The sequence below is a fragment of the Calonectris borealis genome, chromosome 1 (assembly GCF_964195595.1).
Source record: "Calonectris borealis chromosome 1, bCalBor7.hap1.2, whole genome shotgun sequence".
NCBI lineage: Eukaryota > Metazoa > Chordata > Aves > Procellariiformes > Procellariidae > Calonectris > Calonectris borealis.
Window position 1 is genome coordinate 28760804 of NC_134312.1, and position 22937 is coordinate 28783740.

The 22937-nt window shown below is 36.5% G+C and overlaps 1 protein-coding gene across 2 annotated transcripts in view; it reads left to right on the forward strand.

Annotated features, from left to right (window-relative positions):
• TFEC (transcription factor EC) overlaps window positions 1-22732 on the forward strand; it is a 64770-nt gene extending 42038 nt beyond the window's left edge. The window contains exons 4-8 of one of the 2 annotated variants that reach the window (XM_075147355.1): window positions 8049-8163; window positions 9033-9089; window positions 12905-12980; window positions 20992-21139; window positions 22059-22732. In XM_075147355.1, the coding sequence (XP_075003456.1) occupies window positions 8049-8163; window positions 9033-9089; window positions 12905-12980; window positions 20992-21139; window positions 22059-22439 (777 nt within the window). In that variant the 3' untranslated portion in view covers window positions 22440-22732. The remainder of the gene's footprint in view (window positions 1-8048; window positions 8164-9032; window positions 9090-12904; window positions 12981-20991; window positions 21140-22058) is intronic. The other variant, XM_075147365.1, reaches the window with a different exon arrangement.
• Window positions 22733-22937: the final 205 nt, after the last annotated feature.

Below are 22937 nucleotides of genomic sequence, written 5' to 3' on the forward strand. Positions count from 1 at the left end.
GAAGTAGCCTCATTTTACAAAACTGTTCTTTGATGTGATGCTATCAATTAGGTTCATGATAACATGATTTAAGTGGCATACATTGGGGGGGGGAATAAGGTACTGTACTAATATTTCACATGTGAACACTTTATTCTAGATGCAGTCTGAGCAAGTACTAATTTTTACCAAGCACCAAAAGAAATTTTCTCTTGCAGATGTAGTACTCAACCTTTCATGCTAGGCAGCTACATAGTTTCTTCTTGTGACAAGTAAAGCAGCATGTGTTATGCTTCCCTGTTATTTGAGTTTGCCAAGTCTGTAGGTGCAGTACAGGCAATCTGACCACATGTAATAGAGCCAATGATCCTCAGAACTGTCTGTACTGCACATCAACTGCTCTGGATGTATGCCATACTTCTGTTACTGCAGGAAATATAGGCACGTAGACACACTTGGTGAGTTGCATGTCTGCAGTTATTAACCCTGGTAAAGGGGGTAGCAAAGGAAGTTTCTGCTAGCAGGACTATTCCTGCAGCTTGCTTCCCACTTGCCCTTTTTTTTCATGGGCTCTTCTGACCTGGGCAGAATGAAGACCTCTGGTAGAGGTAGTCTGGTCCTGACCTCTGTGTTTTCTGGGGGCATCTTGACCCTTCTGATCATACACTTGGGCTTGTGAATGTGACTGTGAGGAAATAAGACCCTGGGAGAAATGGTAGCTGGAAATAAGCCTCCACTAACAGGACAGTCCATCCTGCTGCCTCTTCCCAGGTCCCTCAAGGGAAAGCAGACTAGCTGATTAACTGTTTTGACCTGTCAGGACAGTCCAGATGCCTCTGGTGAAAAGCTTTTGCTATCCTAGGCTTTATCCATTTTAGGTAACTAGAACATGTATGGTGTTTGCTCTTTAAAAATGTACATAACCTCCATCACTTCCATGAGTAGTGACATCCTTTTGGATGTATGGAGAGCTGTTTGCTATTGGAATTAGTCTTTCTAGCTAGTCCTGCAAATCCAGAGTTTGTTGACTGTAGCTTTCTTTTATGAATGCATATTAGCAAAATGCAATACAGATTATATAGAAAGTAACTGAACAGGATTCTTTTCAGGTTAAGGGGCAAGCAAAAGAGATGATAAAGATTTTGTTAAAAGAGAAGATTTTAATGAAGTGCTCCAAGAATCAGTCCTGAGCCTCAGTTTATTTAATATTTTCATTAGTGACCTTGGTACAAAAAATACATTTATGCTGATGAAATTTACTGAGGTAGCAAAAGTAGAAAGTATTGCCAATACAAAGGAGGATGAGGATATCATAGAGGAAGAATTATATGACTGTGATGACAGAATAGTATAAATGGAAGGAATGTAATAGTACTGAGTGCAAAGTCATTCATTTAAATACTAATAACAGGAATGTCTGCAGTAAGCTGCGAGCTCATTAACTGGAGATGACAGAGAAAGATCTGGTTACATTAGTTGCTCAGAGGATGACTATAAGCCGTCAAAATGATGGGACTGCAAAAAGGAGATAAATATGATCTTAGGATCCATCACGAGAGAGATTTCCAAGAGACACAAGGAAATATCCATTGCGGAGTTCACTGGGTACAAAACTTTTAGAATGCTGTAGGTAAATAAAGGTGTCCACCCTTCGGAAAAACTAATTCAAAGCAGGAGAGGTAGAGAGAGGTCTGTTAGTACATATCATAGCACGGGAAGTCTGGCTAAAGAAGCATGGCCTGTTCAACTTAGCAAACCAAAGGCTTAAGGGAGCTATGATGACTCACAATAATCACACGGGAATGCTAAACAATGAACTATATAAGTTAAAGGAACACAAAACCAAAATAAGATTTGTCTAGGAATGGAGATAAAAATAAAGCTTTTTAACAATAATTTGCGATCATTCAACTTTTGAAACATACTCAAAATAAAAAACCTAATTGGCTTTAGACAGAGCATTATTGGTTTATGAAATGGATTATGGGATATGTTAAATGAGCCCAATATCCAGGAAATGCTTTCTAGTCCAGACCGGGCATTACCACCTTCAGCAGAATTTTTAAATTAAGAAAAATCTAGCTGACTTCAGAAGAGGGTTGGGCTGTTATTTGCTAGCTGTGCAACACTGACTGTGATACAGCCATGATCCTTACAGACTTGAATGTTTCTGTAATACAAACACATCATGCAAAGATTAGCCAAAATGGAAAATAATATGTGATCATGTAAGTGAACACTATCGTGACATAGAGCTGTCTAGGGACTACAGGTGAACAGGCACAGACAACCCTTATCAATGTATTTTATTATCATATTAAGAATCTTTCTCTTTCCTCTCCTGGAAGATACGGAAATGCTATTTGGTTTAAGTCTTCCTTGAAATTACATGGCATTTACCAATAGCTGCCATGTTATGGGGTTTGGAATACCACATTATTTCCCTTAATGAGGTGCTGTTTTTCCTGTCTTACTAATGTTTTCCATTAAAAAAAGCATGACTTGGTATTAGAGACTGCAAATTGTGATCACAGTTGTCCATTGCAAGACATCCATGTGGGTAACAAACCCTTAATATTTGCCACACAATCCTGCCTGCATAGCGGTTCAGACCCAAGTATTGAATATAACAAGCTCCTCTGGGTGAGGCATTTTCAGTACTTGTCTTGGACATTGCCAGCAGGCACGAGGTCACAGGCTCTTGCAAGGTGCTGCTGAGCTCCAGCCAGGCACTCGCTCAGGTACTCCAGCTGACGTTTGCTTTTATAATTGGTCTAAGCTTCAAAGTTGAGCATCTTTCAGGACTGAGCCCTGTGAATGGAAATTCTCATGTTCCAGTCTTTGCACACAGGCATTGAAGATCCCATGACACTTTATACAAAAGGAAGAATGTTAACCCCAGTGTCCTTGCCAAATGCTAACTTTGTTAATTACAGTCTGCTTTCTTTAATTCTCCTTGCAGTTTTAATTAGATATGGTATTATTCTTTTCCTGTACCACATTGTCACTGGTTATTCCCACTTAACCATTTGCTGTGTTAAAGGTTGTTAATCTTTTGTCCAAAGCTGGCTGCATTTTAGAAGCAGGAAAAATGGCTAATTATATACTGCTATTTTTACTATGTGTAGGATGAACCCTTACGAGCCACTTGCATCTAAATTCTCAGACACGCATGCATAAATATGTGTATCATGAATGGAAAGGTTGGAAATTATGTGACTTACCAGGACTTTTCAGAACAACACAGGTGTGAACCAATATAGCTCATGACACCTGCAGGATAAATAGATTATTTCCTGGGACTTATGAATTTTCATACCCAAATGTCTGTGTTTCCAAATCTCTAAACCGAAAGCAAGAACATGCTTTTGACGCAGTGTAATCAACTGGAGTTTCAAAGTGCTTTGGGATTCATCAGGTTTGACAGTGCTATATAATTGTAAGATCATAATTGTACACATATCATATAATTATGCCATTGCAAATGATTTGTACTTTTAGTAAGATTGCATTGGATTTTTGTAAGATTATGTCAATGTATATATTTATCTTGTAATGTAGAACTGGAAGCTATTTGAAGCCTCAGTAGTGCAAAAACTTTCCCCACTTACATGACATTGTAAGAAATAAATTACACTATGGTATATGGAGTTTTAGTACATATCCAAACTAGATGTATTTTGACACACAATTTCTATAATATATTGTGATATATATTTTAATTTTGTAATTTAAAAATCAGTTATTTGCCAGATGTCTACCTTTCTAAAAGGTGAAAAAAGTATCTTTCCTCATGTTGTATCAAAATTGGTCAACTTCTATTTTAAGATTGTTCTCAGTGTTCGGTAACATTAGCAAGGAAATTCCTTGGGATTTTCCATGGTTGGTATCAATGCAGGGCAAATTCAGGTAGAGAGTTTCAACAAAATAATTTGATACATTTTTGACTTTGTATTTTTAAAACTCCCCCATAATCAGAAATGTGACTATTTGTCAAGAAAGATCCAGTCTGATTTGCTTTGTTTTTCTTATGTGATTTTTAAAATAAGAGTTTATTTCGAAATTTTCACATTAGGAGCACAGTGAGGTTTTGTAAAGGAAGGTACATGTGGAACCATTACCCCAGGCTTCCTTTGGAGTCAATAAGAAGAAACAGAGGTGATTCAGTTCACTCTAAGTGTCCAAGACAGGTCAGATTAATCACCTCCTATTTCTTCTCCTGATCCTGAATCCTGACACTGAGAGTTATTCCTCACACACTAATTCATAGCAGATTTTTCCATGTGTCACCATTTCTGTAGGAACACAGCAACTGTCAAAGGTAGTCTAATTTATTGGTGCTTTGTACCCACTTTGCCCTACTGTAAGTGTGAAAACGCTGTGCTGGCTAACTGAGAATGAAGATGGTGTCAAAGGGAGATCACCAGTGGCTCTATCCACAGAGAAGCCATTTACCCATTGCAGTAGCCATTGCAACGTACTTGAGATTTCTACTAAAAGCAGAGGAAGAAAGAGGCAGTTGATAACGCGATTGTCACAACTGCTTTTGTACTGAGCAGAATCACCCAGACCCTGTACTGAGCAGAATCACCAAATGCTGAAGCAAACTTAAGTCTGGAAGGCCTGTAGGTATGAAGCAAAGAACCCTTTTTGTGAGTCCTTTTTATGGCCAGGTGAGTAAGCTGTTTATTCTGTTATCCAATACTTCAGTGCAGTGACTGAGACGATGACAGATGTAAGGAGGGTCAAACCTACCATTCTCTATTCCCCAAGAGTACCCTACCTATGGATTATTAAAAATAGTCATACTTGTCACACCTGTGAATGTTTCAATTGGAAAGACAGATTCTGCAGCCCAGAAATTAGTGCTTTCAGGTAGGTAAATGAGTGAGAATTTTGTAGGCTCTCTGTGACAGTGCTGTTGAATAGGGTTATTCTCTAATGTCCTAGTTCTGGAGAATAATTTAAGACAGTTAATATTAAATCAAAGTTTCTCTGTAATGGCGTGGCAGAATGCTGGTTTTGACACTCTTAGTGATTAACGCATATGTGAATCATTCTAATTAGTAAGGTTATAGGATTGTAGCCATCAGTAGATGAATGACTTGGGTTTGGGTTTCATTTTCATCATCTCCACATGGAGTTATGACTCTGCTTTCCTAACGACTGATAAAAATTGCAAAATGATAAAGGGAAAAATGTTGAAGACCATCTGTGTGAAACAAAGATGATATGGGACATTTGGGAAAATACTTCATGCCTTTCACTGCTCGATGGAAGCATTAGTGCAGCCAGACATAGAACGTGGACAGATACTCACTTGCAGCCCTGGCTGTGTGGGATGACACTGCCCCAGCAGTTCTGCTATTGGAAGGAGGCATAGGAAGTCTTATCATGCCAGACAATGGCAGCTGAGTTAGATGGAAGTACCTTCATCAACTGTGAAATCAAATTCAGCTGAAATGCCTACCTTTGGCTTTAAATTGAGTTCACTCATCCTCTTTTGAACCCTCACACACTTCTGAACTTTCAGGTGTGTTGGTGTTATTTTTTCACTACCAGCTAAGTTGTCCATTCATGACCTTTTCTCTTGGATTTGGGCCTTGTCATTTGAATTCACACCTTTGTGAATAGACTAGAGACATTTAAGTATATTTTGAGGATAAAGATGAATTACTGCTTGAAAATTAGAGATACCTTGATGTATCTCGTGTTTGTGTTAAACTGTGGTTTACAATTCTGATTTTTTCATGAATGGTATTGATAAGCTTATAAATTAAAAAGATTGCCACCAGTTTCATGCAAGTTATTGAACTCACATACACAGCCGTGTGAAATATGTAAAATATGATAGATATGCATTTCTCATTTGTTAGATTATTTATTAGATTATATTATTTTCAGTGGTTACTATTTCCTAGGATTTCACAAAAACAGTAGCCTAAACCACATAACAGCCTTATCCAAAGTCCACTGCAATAAGTGTAGGAGTCACATTGACTCTCAGGTTTTTATATCAGCACTAAATATGAAAATTCTGTTTTCATATAATTTCAATAAGCGAAAATCATTGACATGAATGTAGGAAGTCATTAAATATGTGTCTAGAGCTAATATGAGTTCAGTCTTGTAATATAGTTATACTCTCCCTGGAACAAAGAAAATGCAAAGTTAAAGCTGCAGTGGATTCTGTAATACTTGTCAGTTTACCACTCAGGAATGAAACAAAGGTGCTTAATGTGCGAATGCGCTTAGCGTTCAAATCCTGCGTATTAAACATAGCTTGTTCTTGAGTAATACTCAACTGAATTCCAAACATTCTTTAAAAAAGTATTTTCGTTGAGAGATCAAATATGTAAGCAGATTTTCAGAACTGACTTGGTGTTGTGATTTCTAATGATATTTAAGAATTGTTAGTTCTCTTAAGTAATAAACCTCTACAAATTACTTTAAAAATGAGCATATTATTTATGTGTATTCAAAAAGAATCCTGATTGCTTCATTTCATTGTGGGTTATACAACTAGGAGAATTTAACACAAACTAGGTTCTCAGATAATTATCTGAGAGTTATCTAGTAAAGTTATTAGCTAATTTAGTAAAATTATTATTTAAAAATAAAACTTATTTACAATTTCAGATTTAATATAAAAATATAGCAAGCACTGCCATGGAAAAGTTTCACACTAAGCAAGTCATTGGGAAAGTGCATCCATTCAGAATAACTTGTGGTGAAGCTCACAGTCTCTACAAGAAGAGAAATGATCAGAGTCTAAAAAAAGCTGGTTCCCAGCAGACCTACGCTTGGTGTCTTGGTGACCTGCCTGGAAAACTCCAGGGTGTTTCAGGATCCATGGGTGCAGATCTGTAAAAACATGTTTTGTTGTCTATGAAAAGCAATTTTCTTAAATAACTCCCAATTTCCTTTCATGATTTTCTGTCTCAAGTCAGTAGTTTTACTCACAATTTTCCCACTTTTTTCACCCACTTTTTCCTCCTTTTTGTTTCTTGGCCAGGTGGACCCAAACTCAATGTCTGAGTCCTGTATGTTGGCCCTGAAAAAAGAAAAAATTGTCTGCACAAGCTTTGTATGCATGATAAAATGAAAAAAAGAGGCTCTTATTGCCTTAGTTTTTTGTGAACCTGGACTTGGACTCTTTTTGTACAGCTGTTTTCACATGAACGTACAGAAATATATAAGATAATGATCAATGCTGAAAAGTTGTATATATGGTCATAGAAACTGAGCAAAGCCAGAACTGTTCTTTACTAAACTTCTACATATTTTACAGTTATTTCAGATATGTAAAATTATTCAAGTAAAAGTAATATTTGGGTAATTATCTGGAATCCATAGAAACATACTTTAGTAATCTAATGTCTTTTAAAGTGCATTCTATGGGTTTATTTAAATAATGTTATATTACATTTTGGAAGGTAATAAGGATAATGGTATACATGATCATATATGTTATGCATGTTAAAACCATTAGGTTATCTGGTCTATCCTGACAACAGCACAGTTTTTTTCCTTAAAGCATATTCTTTGATATTCTGTCCACTCTAATTTTAACTATTGCATCTAACTGGGTCACTGAATCTTTATACTGCTAAACCAGGCACAGTATGAAGTACCAGTTCAGAGTTTAGTGATGTGGTTAAAAATCACTGGGGAGTAGGTCAAAACCAGCAAGGTTATTTTTACTTTCAACCTAATTTGTGTTTGAAGTGCAGTTGTGGTAATCCTGTTATTGGAAAATACTGTATAGAAGTAATTAAAAAACAGGCACTGGGGGCCATATCCTGCCATCACTCTGCATCTGAAACCCACACAAACGGCACTTAGAAAGCTGCTTATGGAACGGTGGCAGACTGACCCTTCACTTTCAATTTTACTTAATACTACATAACGGCAAACTTTCTCTTTAGACACATATACACAGCTCCTTCTAAAGAACACCAGACATATTCAATGAAGTTTACGTTTTGAATTATGTTTTTTTAATCTTTTAAGTTTTTAACTTAATTTTTTTTTTGTCTTATTCTTCTTTTCTCCTCCTACCCCTCAAGCTATCTAGCAGCATTTTGGATATATATAACAGTGACCAGGGAATGGCACCAGCTAATATGGGTCTCACAAATGCTTCTTGCCCAGCTAATCTACCAGTAAAAAGGGAACTCACAGGTAAAAGAACTCTGAGATTTTAATATTTTATAATTTCAGAAGTGATGGTGTTTCTCTTAAAAGTTGAATAAATCTTACCCATGATATAAATGTCCATAATTAAATTCCTGAAAATTTCACAGTTTGTAGTTTCATTTAAGGACAAGAACAAAGACCAAGGAGAAATGTTTACTTTCTGTTCTACTCTTCAGCAATTCAGAAACCATGTTTGCCCGCTGTTTTTTATGAACATCATGCTTCTAATAAACCTAATTATTTTAGGAAACATAGTGGATTCTTCCACATGTTGGCTCCTGATCAACGGTATAAATAAATTATCATCCATTAAATTTGTTCCAGGGTAGAACAAATGGTTCCTTTAAAACCTTACAATAAGGCTATTCAAGGTAAATCTATATTAGTGGATTAACAACTTTAAAAGTTACATTCAATTAATCCAAAGAATGCTAACAACCATGTACAGTTTGTTAGCGTCACTCAGAGGAAACAGCGAGTTTGTTCAATATTCTACAAATCTGATTAACTCTTGCATTATGGGATATACAAATCCATATTCACATTAGTGTATTTTAAGCTTTATCCTGATGTAAAATACAGCAAATTGGAGAAAAATACCTCTCCATAGCATTTCTATGTTCTTAAATAAAAAATGTGCAATAAAAAAATCTCAAGCAACCTGCCAGACTTGCTCAAAAATTTAGTGCTGGTAGAATATAGATTTGCTTATTGTCTTGTTTAATCATAAAAAGAGTAATGAAGTAAAAAGACTAGAAGGCTGCTCTTTGTGACAAGAGGCCATTTTGAAAAGGTGAAAGAAGTACTGGAATTGCAACTTAAGGGCTGTTTTAATAAATGTTACTTTCTGTCAGAAGCAGATACACGAGCAATGGCAAAGGAGAGACAAAAAAAGGATAACCACAATCTCAGTAAGTATATGTGCATCTTCCACCTCATTAAATGAAATGTATGGGGAATGCAGAAATAACATACATTAGCTACCATGTCTCTGCTCTTCTACATCAGCATCTTACCACGGTAATCAAATTGAACTCAGTCTGCAAACACAGCCAACCACACAGCTTTCTTCCCTGAAATTAATTTCTGTCTTTGACTTTTGTCTTTCAAAATACTTAGCATATTGTAATGAATTTCTTTCCATATCATCTCCTGCTACTATGTTTTTATTCTACAGTTGTACATGTATCCTGCACACTTTACTTGATGTTGTCTCTAAGAATTACAGTGCAAAACAGACAAGAAAGGAGATGATGAATAAAACAACTGTGCAAATCCAGAGTCTTCACACTTCCTTACTGAAGCACCCAGAGGCTGTATCTCTCTATGGGTGATGGGAAGGAAAAAAAAATTACAGAGGATATCAGACAACTTCTAAATGATAGTTAAGCACTTAAAATTGCAGAAATTGTATGTCACAAATGGAGATCAGGGCAGGACTGGGTGAGACTCACAGTGTTCTGACTCTGCTCTGATACACAGGCCCCCTACCCTCTGTAGGCTGGGATACACTTCTGTTTCCTTTATGGAGAACAGTGCAGCTACGTACAGATGTTAGGCATTTCGGTTCTAGAGGAATAGTCTTCTGTACTTTAGGCTTAGAACATAGTGAAATTCATAGTTTGGTGTCTAAATATTAAATGTGTAAAAATAAACAACATTTTCGTTTATCCAGAATAGAAAAAAAAATCGTTTTTATTGCTGAAAGAATATTGCCTATAAAATTAGGGAATTTTTCCCTCTGAAGAGTAATTTGAAACAAAAAACCTGAAGGATTCTTTTTGCAAAGTGTTGAATAAAGCAATCACATTTTCCAGTTCTGCTTTCCACTTTTTCTAGCCGAAATAATCTGGAAGTTGGACTCAGTGATCCTTATGAGTCCCTTCCAACTTGAAATAGTCTATGAATTCTATGAATTTAAACCTAAATAGGTAATTAGTTAATAGCCACTATTTATATCTTTGTTCTCTTATTTATATCTTTGTTCTCTGGCTATGCCATTAATCTTAGAGGGATTTACTTGCATGAAATTACATAACTGGAAGTATACATCCACTGGTACAATGTGCTAGCAACCACTGTGGACCACTTCCTGCTACTTAGTGTTTCCAGAAGGCATCCTTATTTCTGTCGGTATGTTTTTGTGGATTACAGATAGACCATGTAGATTTTTAGGCCTGTTGCTATCACATCTTCTCTGAAGTGTCAGTGCAGCTGCTGCTTATCTTGTTTGTGCAGGAATGGGGAGTTTTTGCTGGACTAGGAAAAGTGGTGGGTGGGAGTTGTCCTGAACTGTGAGAAGGGAAAAGACAGGCACACGCGTACATTAGGGATACCAGAACTTACCATTGCCTCCATTGCTTATTTTGGCTCTGAGATCATCCTTCCTGAACACAGAAGACATGTCTGAGAACTGTCCCTCACCACTGGCAACTGAGCTGAAGGCTGTATGCCAGGATGATAACACACAGACATGCAACATCTCTTCTGGTTTGACTCCAGGTGTATACTTCAGAGCTCCAAGTCTCTCTGGAGGTAGCTCTATTATCTGATGGCTTGGACATATTAATGCATTACATATAAAGGCTTTATTAGTGTGATTTACTCTTTTATGAGTACCAGGTTTTTTAGAGGTGATCTGAAAAAGCAGTTTTCAAAAACTGATTTTTACAAACATTCATGTTTCAGGTTGAATTAAGGTCCACATTTTACAGAAATGTTCTTGTACCTCCTCATAGCAAGGAGGAACTAGAAAAATGTTCCTTTTGAAAGACTGGATCCTCAATGAAACCATGAAAAGGGATTCAGATTTAAAAAATGCAATCTCTTCTTCTTGTAACAGCAAGAGTTTAAACCATTACTAAATGTATTTTGGTTTTGGTTTTGGTTTTTGATTTGTTTTGTTTTGTGTTTTTTTTTTTCTTTTTCCAAACAAAGAATTAAGGGTGTAATGTTTGTTTGCTATATGATCATCCTGTCCATGTAGTTTAAAATTAATTTTCTGGTTTGACTTCGGTATAATTTAGTACTTGAAATATTATTGATAACTTAGGATACCACTGGAACTGCAACAGACATAAATCAGGAAAGTTCTATTGAAACACTTTTATGAGCTTCAAAATTTTCCCCCTAATTCACTAGCACAATCATTTGGAGTTTATTTTCAGGAAAAAAACTACAAAAATAGAAAGAAAAAGAATATTGTAAGTGTCCGTTTGTAAAGCAAATTTTTTCTTTGCCTTGTTTTATAGCCAACGTTTAGTTGACTACTTTTTGATGAGTCTCTTGCAGAGCTTTTTCACACTGTAAATATTAATTAAACAACAGCTATTATGTGATTGTATAGTTAATGCACATTCTTTAACTATTTTTGCCCTGCCATTATTTTGCCAACATAACTGAAATGCATCTTTTAAATTGCTCAGTTGCTATGTGCTTATGTACACTGTGTTCTCCTACAAGATCCAGCACATTCACGTCAATGGGATGCAAGGGGTCACTTAACAGTACACTCAGGAGGATTATAACTCTGTTTCCTGAATATGTGAATCATGACTACAAAACCTGAGATGCTTTAATCTGTTGAGTGAAATTCCTGTTTCTAGAGAGAGTAAGACAAGATAATACATCTGAAGGCAGAGCACTTCACCAGGGTAAATAACTAGGGAGTTGCCTGAACTGGAATCAGCTAGGGAGGAGATAGCTGACTGCCACACAAACCTAAGAACCTCACATAGACAGGAAGAAAAAATACCTTTATGTATTGGAGGAAGTAAGGAATGAAAAGTGATTCATGTGGTGGGGCTGAGACTGAAAGCGATATGTTCATATCACTGTGAGAAGGTTGAGGTCAGCCTGGGAAGACCCACCAGGCTTCCCTTGACTGCACACTTCTAATTTAGCTCTACGAGGCTCTAAGGACCAGGTTTTTGTACTTATGTTCAAAATTAGGAAATTGAACTTTAAGTGCTCTTTTTTCTTTTTAATTAAACCGCAAGTAAACCAAGGTAGTAGACATAGTTTGTCCTAGAAGAAGCATAAATTTAAATACATAAAATATTTTTTTATTGTTTAAATGAGGTTTTTCTTCATTTTCTGTGTGTTTTAAAAGTTGTTGTAAATACACTTATGCTGTCCATCATCGAAGGAAACAAATGTGCCGGGAATGAACTCTTTCTGGTACCTAGTCTTTCTCAGTTTCAGTGAAGGGATATGGTTGCAGTTATGCCCTCTCCGTGGTTTGCAATGCTGATAACAGTAGATAAGAGATAATGAAGCTGTTAACCATGATCTGTAGCAGGAGTTGTGACAAAATATGAAACACTGGATGAGTTGTCTTGTGTCCCCATTGAACTCATCAGCAAATTCCACTAAGCTGAAAACTCCATTGTGTGGGAGCAGGGTGGAGAAAGGATACATAAACATCAGAAAAAAAAGAAGCATTAGCTCATATTTAGACAATATGTGACTTTTTCATTCTCTCTAACTGTAAGAGAGTCTAACTGTAAATGGGGAAAAAATCTACAGGTAGGGTAAGAGATGGTACTAATCATGGAGTTTGACCTGAGAGTAAGTCAGAGACAGGTAAGAGATCATGTTGGGACTTCTATTTGAAGAAGAAATTTTCTGTACATTGACTGTCTTGTTTTTAACTAATTAAAATGTTTATGCTGAATTTCTCCAAGAATATTTCACCATAAAAATAGTAACTGTTTGTTTTTAACAGTTGAGAGAAGAAGAAGGTATAATATTAATTACCGAATCAAGGAGCTTGGCACACTCATCCCCAAGTCTAATGATCCGTGAGTTCAACCATCCTTCCTATAATAATGTTTATAGTTTAAATACAGGAAAAAAAGACAGTTGCATATACTGGCTATAGGATTGAGTAATGGGATACAAAATCTTCCATGCTGGGTCACTGGCTCAGATCAAGCTGTTAAAGTAACAAACCTTTGACAGATTTTTAGTGTCTGTTGGGAAAACTTATGTGGAAAGATAATAAAATGAAAGCAATTCCAGGGTGTTTAAGAGAGACTGCCACATCAGGGGAAAAAAAACCCAAAAAGCACACAAAACCAAAAAGAAGAAAAAAAGAAGATAAGCCAAACAACAGAGAGTTCAGCCCTCTGTCCCTGGGTGCACTTGTGTGGTGTCTCTGGAGAAGGAAGGACTGATGCTTTCGGCCCTTGCCATGAGCCCTCTAGTGGGATAAAACAAAATGCATGTTGTCACTGTCTGCCCTTTGCCTAAGAAAAAAAAAATCAGCTTAAGACTCTGTAGAGTAAGCATTTTTCAAAAGTCCTCCACTCAGTGCAGGGAAAACAACAGTCCTAAAATGCAAGGATAAAAATAATAATTGCTATAATTGCTATAATAATAGCATTTTATACTAATGCATATACTTACAGTAGCACAAAATGCATATTGCTTAAACTATACCTGCATTCCCTTAAAGCTTATATTTGTCATCAATATGAAAAAAGCCACCTCAGTAGGAAAGCCTATTGCAGGATTAGCAGTAACAATTCAGTGTGATATTTAACGTTGAACCTTAGCCTTAGATTTCTCATGTCACTCAGGGAAGCCTTAAGACCATGCACTAGTATGATTGTGACTCACATAAAATTGATTATACAGATTCTGTCTTTATCATTTATATGTCAGTACAGACCTGCATGATACTTCAAATGAAAACATCTATTGATATTTCAGCCTTTTTTTTTTCCTTAGGAGTAAGAAACATTTTATTATATTAAGGATTTCTATAACAATATAAAGCTGTGTGATACTTACATAAGTACAAGGTTGGCATAACAAGCTACTTGGAGTGAAATCACCAGAGAGAAAGTTAACATACTGCATTCATTTTAGAGAATTCATGAACTCAGCTCCTTCTACAGCATCCACTCAAGATTAGATAAATGGGCATGTTCTTGTTATTAATATAGAATTAGGTACTACAGCTGAGTTAAAATAAGTGCTTTAAGTACCTAAATAAAGTTTTGGCCAAATGTGATCCATTGCGAACACAGACTTGTAGAAGAGTTTTATTTTGCTGGTGCATCTTTCAGTATTCAAGACCATTTGGGCAAATAATTGAAAGATTTCTCAGAAAAACAGTGGATGGCACTGTTGGTTTGCAGCTATAAAGCAATAATGGAAGCAAGTTATACTGCAATTAAAAATGGGCATGAGGTACAAATTCCAGTTGCTGTTTTTGATTGCCTACAGAGGTGTTTCAGTTACATATTTTGGTCTGGATTCAGGTTTAGTTTATGAACTTACTCAAAACAGTAATACCTAGAGCAATCACTTAAGATCTTCTTAAAATGAATGATCTGGACCTATAATTTTGCTCCAGTAAGTGGATGATGGATTTTACCTACAGATTTTGGTGTTGTTGCCTGATGAAAAAGTTTCAGGTATAGATCCTGAAGATGTCGCTTTTTCTTGTTTTAGTTTGCAAGCCCATGACTGAGTTCAATAGTGTGACAGTCCCAAAGTGGCTTATGTTTACAAAAGCACGAGGTGAACTTAAGTGTCTCATGTTCTGAGGACTGCTGTCTTCAAAAGGCTGGTAATCAGTAGTCCTTTTGAAAATAGGCCTATTTAAAAGCTTTCAAGTTGCTCTTAAGAAAAAAGAGGCATCAAAAGGTGGAGGATGTTTTTGAAAAAGTAGGTTATAACATAACTTTGCTATAGCTTGGTTAAATTAATCCAAAGAAGTATAAATGAACACTTTTAAAAATATATATTTGGTAGAATATTTTATATTCCACGTGTTAATGTAGGTGGAAATACATTAATTTGACCATGTTGTTTTGTTGGCTGAGCAGATCAAAATTATTAATTCTTTCTGGCATGGTCAAAGTGTTGCCAAATCATAACTCAGTGTCCTTACCCTCTCTTTCAGTTCTTGCTTTTTCCTTCATAACACCTTACTGCCCTCTTCTTCTTTGAAAGAAAGAGATGTATCATCTCTTTACAATACTTTACCTGTAATATTTATCACACATAACATTTTCACCTCATATATTGATTTTAGAAGATTCTTCTTATAGTGGGAACTTAGCTGTAGAAGGAGAAACCTTTCTGATGCTTGGACTAATGACAGTGAAGCAAATCAGCCTTTGCATTGAAGAGCAAATACTACTATAACTAAGCCATTGTGGTTAGCATGCCTGTTCCAGATGGCTTGCTTCAAGAAGATTATGTTCAGACTCAGGAACAGAAAAGGACATTTTTGATACTATTTGGAAAGCTTTTATGATTTATATGTCTTAGAAGTGGTGTATGGGGTTTTTATTTCACTTTTGTTTTGTTAGTTACATAGTGAACTTATTTGGCTCCTGCAAAGCTTCTGCAGGGACTTTCCTTTGACTGGCTTAAACCCCTATTCTTTTCACTTTTTTTTTTTAATTTAATTATGAAAAGTGTGGATTACATTACTTAAATGAATGGGTGTTTTAAGTTCATTTCATCAGCATTAGAAAATGGAGATAAGCATATGTTGCAAAGAACTTTGACTCTTTTGTTTAATTTTCAATGTTTAGATATCCAGGTAGATGATTCAGAAATGCAAAACAGTTATACAGAATAATTTAAAAATAGAATTAAAAAAAGACCCAAAATACCCAGTCATATTTTGCTGAAAAACTCATAACCTGCTCCTTTAAATATATCTACCTTTCCATTCATGGTTTCTTTGTGTTTAGCCTTTCAGAGCACAGTTTTAGGTTAACAGGACTTTACGTTGTAATAGAGTCTAGAAATGCCTATGCGAGAACAGTTTTACGGTAGCGGGACAAAAATTACCAGAAATACTAAGGAAAAAACCCTGTCCCTTAAGAATTCTAGTAATTTTACAGAACCAGGATGTTAAGAGAACCACTGAGGATTTGGGCAGAAGTAGTGGGTTGCTCTTACTCTCTCTCTGCTGTCTGCACCTGCCTGTGCCTGACCTTCTGTCTGTTGTCTGTGGACCGACCCGCTAACGGCCAGCACCGCCACATTTCTTGTAAAGGAAGAGCTTGTGTACACTTATGCTATTATAAAACGGAAACCTGCTGCCCCTTTCAGGAGAATACACTTTGTAATTGTGCAGGTCATCAAAACAAGTTCAAAGACCTTCGAAGTATTTCTTTGAGCAAGCATAGTTTAAAGCTAATTTCTCAGAAATAGGGAAAGAAATGGTCTGCAAACATAGTTTCAACCTCACAAATGTGTTTGTTATTAGTAACTGCTTTATGGCTGGCAATCTCTGTGACTATCGCCCTCTCCCAAGCTCTGTTTTCGTTAATTAGTTTTAATCTTAGATGATCAGATGCTCTTGTCCTTCCTACAGGAGTTCAACTTGTGTAAACCAGTGAAGCTCTTTTGACTTCAACAAAGTTACCTTAATGGAAATGAGCTGAAGATCAGTCTCATTGCTATGTTTCTTTTCTCCTAAATGAGAAACTCTCCTAAGTGGGAGCTACGTGTTTTGGTCTGGGTATTAGAGATTTGTAGAGAGATTCAGCTGGAGGAGCTAAGGTTCAGCAACTAGTTAAACACAATGTGTTTTTTATGCATTTGCTACTTTTCCATGCAAATCATGTTAAGTGTGGTAGACCTCTGTTAATTAAACTAGATAACGTGTGCGTGCCTTGCTAAAAATTTCAAATTATGGTACCACATGTACACACAGAGACAAAGACACAATCCTCCTTTGCAGAGGTCATTGTTGATGACCAGACCTGCAAAACTTCTTACTGCTCTCAACTGACCTGTTTCACGTATAGAGTTTCGCATGTGTTTCAGTATTTATGGGATGGAGCCTTACATACATACAATAAAAATGAAGAATAAGGGAAAAAAAAAAAAGAAAGGAATTAAGAGACAGTGAAAGAGTAAAATGAAAAAAATAATTCCTGCCGTCTCCAAAGAGTAGTTGATTTATATCGAACCTCACAGGTCCAAAACAGTTATGAATGCAACTGTTTTGTCTGTTTTCATAAAGCAGTTTCCAATAAAATGACTAGCTGCTAGTGGCTGCTCAGTTTTCAAAGGTTCTCAAATGGGTTTGTAGGCCTTGTCATTTCAAATGTTATCTCTATTATATATTGAGCAAGGATAGTATATAAATCTCTAAAAAGCAAAAACCACAATTTCCTAGTGCTACTTTTATCATTTTTCAGATAACTTTATTTGCACCCAATTTAGAATTCAGCATTTTCAGAGAAATAACAGAAAACCAATAACTGATCAGAGAATTTTTGAATTCTTCTAATGCGCTTGCTGGGCTTGGATTTAATCCAGGTTCAAATGCTGAGATGTTTTATTCTTCCCATCATAGATGAATCTGCTTGCCTGCCTGCTAAGCAGAGCTAGATGCATTGCAGACTATTGCTATGCAGGCACCTCCCCATGCCATTCCCCCCATTTGCCTTCATCCTCACTAGTTATATTGCTACTCTTCCAACCCTGCACATCTGCAAAGAGCCTCTGTTTCTCCATAGCACTGTCCTGTGACTGCTGCATGGTGCTCTGGGTTAAAGTGGATGGAGAGTGTCTGCGATGCAGAACCAGCACAGACATCTTCAGTATTTTCTTTTGCTCCTGCTATAGAGAGACACGGAGTGAAAGACGTTGACTTCTAAGGTTGCCAGCTGATGCTTTGCTGTGTTGCCTTCAGAGATTGGAAGATTTAACTTCAATATTCCTCATTTAATAAGACACCAACCAATATGTGTATATGTGAGTAGAGATGTAGAAGATATTTGGGATACACGCACACACAGAGACACATGCACATAAAATAACAGTGTCTCTTAAATGATAATAGTAACCACAGCATTTTCATTCTAGAACTCCATGATAGTTTTGCTTCTCAAATTTGTAAATATTACAACAAGAAATATCTATGAACTATGAACATGAACTATAAGTAAGCAATATCACAAAGGTTGTCAATTATGTGTAACATGAATGAATTTCATCACAAAAAGATTCCAAATACAGTCATGAATATATGGCTTATTCATATGTCAATCAGAAAAAAAAAACCAAAAATAGTTTTGTCTGAATTTGATTTTGAATTCATAACATTTTATAACTGCCATGAAATTGTTTGTGAAGTCACAATGAAATGTTTGCCAAATATGTGATATATGCATATTTTCCTCCTGCTGTTATATGTCTTAATTATTTCCATTTTGTCAGCTATGGATTAATTTCTAATTTCATAGTGCTACATTTTATGTTCAGACCATCAGTTTTGTCTTAATTACACACTAGGAGGAGCTAACCCTCCTTGCTTAGGCAAATTGTGTTTCTCCAGAGTTTATGCTATAGGTTTTCTTATTACTGTAGCGCTTTTCAAAGTTGCCATGAAAATGTCCTAAATCAGTCATTTTCACTTGAAATTAAACAAAAACCTACTGTAATTCTGAGCTATATATAGCTCATATCTAAGATGGCAGTGGAGATTCCCAGTTTGAAATGTTGTTGTCCTCCTAACTTTAGCTGCTCCTATTTATTCAGGAGTGCTCTGGTGTAGACAGACTGGCATCTCACTGCCTTTCAAACTCCACCACAATTCAAGCGTAAATAGGGACCTCTCGGTATTTTACCTAACTTTCCAAAGAGGTCTGAAGAAAAAAAGATTACAATGTGGTGATGGCAGTCAAAGATTTGTCCAGAAAGTAAGCATCATGTGTACTAAAAACTTCCTTAACCTTTGCAGTTTGAACATAGGTATCCCACATGTGAGGAGAAAGTCCTCTCCTAGGAGGGAGTCCGTGGCAGGACTGCTGGCAGGGAAGTGTTCCATCCTCCCACCTGGGCAAGGAGTACAGGGAGAGGAAGGAGGAGGCAGAGGGACTGCCAAGAGATGATTCAGCTGTCATGAGGGAGGCAGGTTCTGCTCTTGGCTCCCATTCCCACCTCTGCTTTAGTTTTTTTGACCAGGAATGGTCTAAATGAGAATACACAAGCACTTCAGTGAGCAGCCTCTGATGTTTTGGCTTTGTAGACAGCAGGGTCTGAGACAAGAATTATTTTCTCTCTGACCTCCTCGCCTTCTAATCCCAAAAGCTGTGCATTCCTAGCCCACATCACTGAGACGAGGGGAGGTCCTGTTGTGTTGGGACCCCGTGGTTTGTGAGCTGCCCGGAGAGGACGGAGATGTGAATTCGAGCCCCCTTCGATCAAAAAGCTGGTTCTCCCAAATCTCTAGCAAATGATCTAAATTCTAGGATATGATTAAACACTAGATTAAAACACTACATTAAAAACTATTTGTGATGCTTTATCACAAATAATTTTGCATATTCTTCTGAGCATCTTTAAAGCTATCAGCCCCATAAGGCTTTATCCCTAGTACAGGGAAAGGCCAGGTGGTCTGGGTCCCCAAATCCTGTACCTGCCTAGCTTTTGCCCTATACATTCAGTAGAAAGACAACAGCCTTAGTGGAAGTCTTTAAGGCTGGTTGGCCGTGGGGTAAGGGTGCAAGGTTCCTTAGGTATTTACTCTGAGAGGCTGAATGTAAAGCACAGACACTTCTGCAATAAATCCACTCCAGATCACAGTTTTACTCACCACAGGTGAGCATGTGTGTAGGAGCAAGTCTCGTTAACTAAAGCAACTGAGGAATAATGGAAAGTGATGATTGACTGGAGTGTAATTTATATTTCTTTTTGACTCTATAAATGCCAGCATATAAATATGTGTATTTGGAATAGGTGCTAAAATAAAATGCACTAAGATGGACACTTGTCACTCATCACTCCCAACCTCAGATTCTTACCGGTTTAAACAGCTTTTTCCTTCTCTAAAGGTTGCTTTATAGGACCAGAACCTCTGCCAATCTTTTGCTCAGTCTAAGCCACCTTTCAGTGCAGTGGACAGTTTGGATAAACCCTTTTGTCTGTATATTTAATGCAGCGGGCCCATCCTATATCATAAAATACTGAACTTTACTAGAAATTAAACATTTTCAAGAAATTTTGTTCTTGTTCCAAGGCATCCAAGACCTTACATAAAAGAATACATGGAAAGTTGATAAAGAGGTACATGAAAGTCCTTGATTAGATGCGTTTGAACAAATGTATTGTTGTTAGTAAGACTGCTTGTAAACTGGAAGTTAAACCATGATTTCCTGAATGATGGACAGATCAAATCTTATTTTTTTGCAAGGCTCTTATTTTGAGTTGAGGTCTGCATGTAGCTGTGGATTTTAACTTGGTTTATATTGTTTCAAGACTTTTGAATGGGATTTTTATCATTCCATGGCCATTATGGTTACCAAAGTGTGATTTGTCTGGTCTATCATCAATGAGGAGTGGCATTCAGCACAGACCATTTTTTTCTCAACAAGCATAAAAGCAACCTCATTAGTAAGTCAGGTAAAAGGAGTAGTATATTCAAAATGATCTTTAAAAATTTAGGCTTAAGTCCTCAGTAATGTATATTTCCTAGTTCATTAATGCAGAAATACTGCACATAGATTTTAATCTTAGAGTTAATAATAAAAGCAATTTTCACTAAAAATATAAAAACTGTAATGGTAGAATCATGATATTGCATTTAGCTCTCCCACAAAAAGTCACTTTATTACTTTCTTTTGACACTTATTTTCATTCTGGGATTAATTTTACTATATAAGGGCTTCTTAACTATTCTATTAAAATTTCCATTCAGAAGCAATAATATCTAAGAGTGAATAATAGTCATGTAAATCATTATTTCATATTAATGTAAAAGATTTTGTAAGTTCTTATGAATTCTGCTGACATGCACAATTGTGAAAAGGTTATCTCTACATTCTGCAGTGATATGCGCTGGAACAAAGGAACTATTTTAAAAGCATCAGTGGAGTACATCAAGTGGCTACAAAAAGAACAACAGAGAGCCAGAGAATTAGAACACAGGCAGAAGAAATTAGAGCATGCTAACAGAAGACTTCTGCTCCGAATTCAGGTTTGTATAAGAGTGTCACCACGAACTACAAAGCTTTCTCAGTACTTATCTCTCATCAAATTTTATTAATCTATATAATTTTTCCCCAAATAACATTTATTAAAAATAAATTGGCTTTCTCTATTTATTGCTATGTATATTGGGGAGGGAGTATTTTTTAGATTTCTAGGAAATTCCTTTGATAAATAGACCTTACATAAAGGAATACATGGAAAGTTAATAAAGTATTTGTACAAACAGTTTCCTTATGTATGTATTAGAGAAAGAGAAAGACAAAAAAGGAAGCAAAAAAGTATATCCCTGCAGCCAAAAATCAATACTGGACACAAAATTCCCTTCGGTATTTTCATTTTCCCTTTGTAACCATTTCACACGTTACACTTCCTTGGGTATAGTGTGCCCTGTTATATCTGCTTGTGACATGAAGGAGCAGAATATGGCCCTGCATGGCTTGAAATGAAAGATTTTAATATAGATACATATGAAGATGAGTTAGATAGACAGACAGACAGACATAAAAACAATTGTCTTATATATGGTGATTTACACATATATCTGTATATCATAAGCATCGTCAAGTAAAGTATCTTCTGTTTCTCTGGATAGCAGTGGATAACGAACTAGAAAGTTGCGACGTTTTTCTCTCACCTTTATTGGGTTCAATACACAATGATTTTAGAGAGGCTGTCCTACCTCATGTTGCTATAGGACAGTCGCTTAACGACAGGAGAGGAAATAAAAACACTCGAGTGGCAAATTTTCACAGATTAACAATTTCATATTTTAAAATGCAGTCTCACAACTGGACAAAAGATATAATTAATTTGCACGTATGATCCGTATACTTATTGCAATAGTACTGAAGACACTGTTTTGTCTTTTAAAGTCATTATCTAATTGTTTTTGTTCAAAATATTAGGAGCTAGAGATCCAGGCACGTGCACACGGCCTTCCAGTCATGTCTTCACTCAGCGCTGTCGATTTAGCTGCACAGGTCATCAAGCAACAGTCTTATCCAGAGGAGAACTCTGTAGAGTACTCTCAACAAATGCCTCTGGCACATGGACCAAATTCTGACATTTGCGATGGATCTACAGCCTTTTCTGATCCACTTTCACACTTCACGGATTTGTCCTTCAGCGCAGCTTTAAAAGAAGAGCAACGACTAGAGGAAATTTTACTGGACGACACGGTGTCGCCATTTGGAACAGACCCGCTCTTGTCCTCCACGTCCCCAGCCGCATCGAAAGAGAGCAGCAGGAGAAGCAGCTTTAGCACAGATGATGGAGATGATTTATAAAAGCAGGAAGGGCCTCATACTTCTCTAAACCACTTGCTAAAAGACTGAGTTGAACGTAAGCATAGTGTTTGTGCTTATTTGAAATACGAATAAGGAGAGCCACTGTGAAGATGAGTTATTACATGACAAGGGTTTAAATCAGCCCTTACTTCACAGGAAAATGAGATGGACGTGAACTCATATCACTTTGCCTCAAATTCACACTCTCTGTTCACAGCTGACATTTGCACAAATCTTTCTTCACTGGGATGCTTTTACTATCGTTTCACGACTTTTTACAGCACTATTAAAATGGTTACCATAAAAGGAATATCCATGTTACAAAAGTGTATTCAAACTCTCTCTTCAATCTGCATTCACTATTCTCTGCTATAACATGAGTTTTAGTAATTTTTTAATTTCTCTTTTTTATAAAACTAAAAATTCTACAAAACACGAAGCAACAGGGAACTATTTAAGCTGGAAACTATAGAGAAGTTACAGGTTTTAAAATTTTAA